The sequence below is a fragment of the Talpa occidentalis genome, unplaced genomic scaffold (genome assembly GCF_014898055.3).
Source record: "Talpa occidentalis isolate TD23 unplaced genomic scaffold, MPIMG_talOcc4v2.1 talOcc4.7, whole genome shotgun sequence".
NCBI lineage: Eukaryota > Metazoa > Chordata > Mammalia > Eulipotyphla > Talpidae > Talpa > Talpa occidentalis.
This window is the reverse complement of record NW_023605083.1, coordinates 40,567,630-40,570,105: the sequence shown is the minus strand read 5'-3', so window position 1 is coordinate 40,570,105 and position 2,476 is coordinate 40,567,630. Positions and strand designations below refer to the sequence as shown.

Genomic DNA, 2,476 nt, shown 5'->3' with positions numbered 1-2,476 from the left:
GGGGAGTAATAGAGGCTGTTGCCTGGGGGCCTCCATTGTTCCCACTGATCAAAATATCCTAGTTTCTGCTCAAACTTATCTCTCTGTTAAGGTAGTCTATCTTGTTATGCTAATGGCCATAAACTCTACCTGCTGTTCTTAGCATAATACTGGTTTCCCAGTATGTTACTCATACCAAAACTTTTATCCTGTTGAGAGGCTCCCTGCCTGACTCAATGTTTTAGCTGGACCAGGAGAAACTGTGGGCACCAAGACAATATTCCTGAGAACAAGGGGACTGGAGAATCTCACACAAAAGCACTTATTGATAACAGAAAACATTCAAAATTGCATAATGTACATATTTATTGAGACAGGTCAACTAATATAAAAGCAAATGACATTATTAGTAATCGAAAGTTTGTTATGGGACTATCATAGTTCTAAAAATTAGAAATTCAACTTACATTAGCAGAATTTTTTATGATATTCTTTCTGACTCCTTCCTTCCATTGGCTGTAATAGTGAAGGGAAGAAAGACAGGGATTTCATGGAGATGGTGGGACTGAAGGACTTTTCATCCTCATTCCTGCCACTGAACATCCTCCCCTGCAATCTCAGGACATGTGATGTAGCAATGAGGCTACTCCAAGAATTGTTAAGAAAATGTCAGAATTGTTGAGGCAGTCTAGTTGATGAATTTGGTGTATGTCAGCAGAGAAAGTGATTATTAACATGTTCATCTTGAGTCTTTTGACATAAGGAACTTAACCCGATTAACAAGTGTTTCCAGGGCATGTTTCATGTCTCTGTTTCTCAGGCTGTAGATGAAGGGGTTCAGCATGGGGGTGACTACCATATACATCACAGAACCAGTTATGTTTTCATCACTGGAGGTGGATGATGAGGAGAAAAAGTAAACTTCTGCAATGGTCCCATAGAATAAAGACACAACAAGGAGGTGGGAGCCACAGGTAGAAAGGACTTTGAAGAATTTCTTAGCAGAGGGCTCTCTCAGGACAGTGGTCCAAATCCGGATATAGGAGCCCAAGATGCCACTCAAAGGCACGATGATAATCATCCCTCCTTCAATGAAGATGACCAACTCATTGAGGGAAATATCTGAGCAACTCATTTTCAGGAGTGTAGTGAGGTCACAGAAGAAGTGGTGTATGGTATTGTCTCTGCAGAAGGACAGTCGGGCCAAGAGCAGGGTGTACAACAGAGAGTGGAGACTGCAGAAGAAAAAGGACCCAGCTACTAAGGAGACACACAGCTGCTGCCTCATGATGGTGGTGTAGTGGAGGGGCTGACAGATGGCCACGTACCTGTCATAGGCCATCACCGCAAGAAGGAAATTGTCAAGACAGCCAAACAATATTAAAAAATATGTCTGGGAGATGCATGCTGCATAGGGGATGGACTTGTCATTAGTGTGCAAGTTTGACAATGTCTTAGGGACAGTGACAGATGAGAGACACACATCAGTGAGGGCCAAGTGGCTGAGGAAGAAGTACATGGGGGTATGGAGACGCGAGTCCAGCCTGATGAGCAGGATGATGAGCAGGTTCCCCAGCACTGTGGTCAGGTATATGCCCAGGAACAGGGCGAAGAACAGGCCCCTCTGCTCTGGATGGATGGGGAGCCCCAGGAGGATGAACTCGGACACGCTGCTCTGGTTCTCCCACCTCATGTTGCTCATGTCTCTCCTGGGAAAGAAGCAAAGGGCAGAGGTAGAAATCGTAGAAGTAGCCATAAAAACATAGCAATATGCACATTACATGAGCATGTTGCTTTTTAACTAGTTTTTTTTTTTTTTTTTTTTTCTCACACCTTTAATGCTTGCTACACAATCTCAAAACAGAACTCCAGTGGTACTTGACACTTTTACAGTATCTCAATTTTCCTTCCATGGAATAAGAGGACGTGTTTCTTTGTTCCAAAATTATTTATTGAATGACAGCCTTTCCCAGATATTATACAAACACTGAGTTCATCATAGTAAACAATAAATGTAAAGTCCTACACTCTATGATTGTACACCATTATGTCATGCTAATCAAAAGTCAAAAATGCATGAAATGGCAAAATCATGAGAGAAGCAGGACACAGATTTCTGTATATTCCTTTTCATAGTAACATAGTAACTCTCTAAATTGGAGTCAAAGAGCTAAGAATTTGTGACAGGCTTACAGAGAAATGGTAGAATCCTTACTTATCAGAGATACTTAATATTCCCTTTTAACGCAGTGTCGACCCAGGATTTCCAAACCAATCTTAATAACATCAAAAATTATCAGTAACATTCTATACCTGATGTTCTGCCTAAGGTTTTACATACACTTTCTACTTAAATCCTCATCATAGCAAAATGAACCAGCACTATAATATCTGTTTTAAGTATAAGGCCAAAAGATACATTTTCAATATGTGCAAAAGTGCATACTCATAAGTACAGCAAGTGATTGACAACATAGATCTGAGCAGATTAATCTGC

The 2,476-nt window shown here is 41.0% G+C and overlaps 1 protein-coding gene across 1 annotated transcript; it reads right to left on the bottom strand.

The window, feature by feature from the left end:
- Positions 1 to 717: 717 nt before the first annotated feature.
- LOC119230807 (olfactory receptor 1J4-like) lies at positions 718 to 1,683 on the bottom strand. Its single transcript, XM_037492320.2, has one exon. The coding sequence runs from the start codon at positions 1,679 to 1,681 to the stop codon at positions 719 to 721; it is 963 nt and encodes a 320-aa protein (XP_037348217.2). The 5' UTR covers positions 1,682 to 1,683; the 3' UTR covers position 718.
- Positions 1,684 to 2,476: the final 793 nt, after the last annotated feature.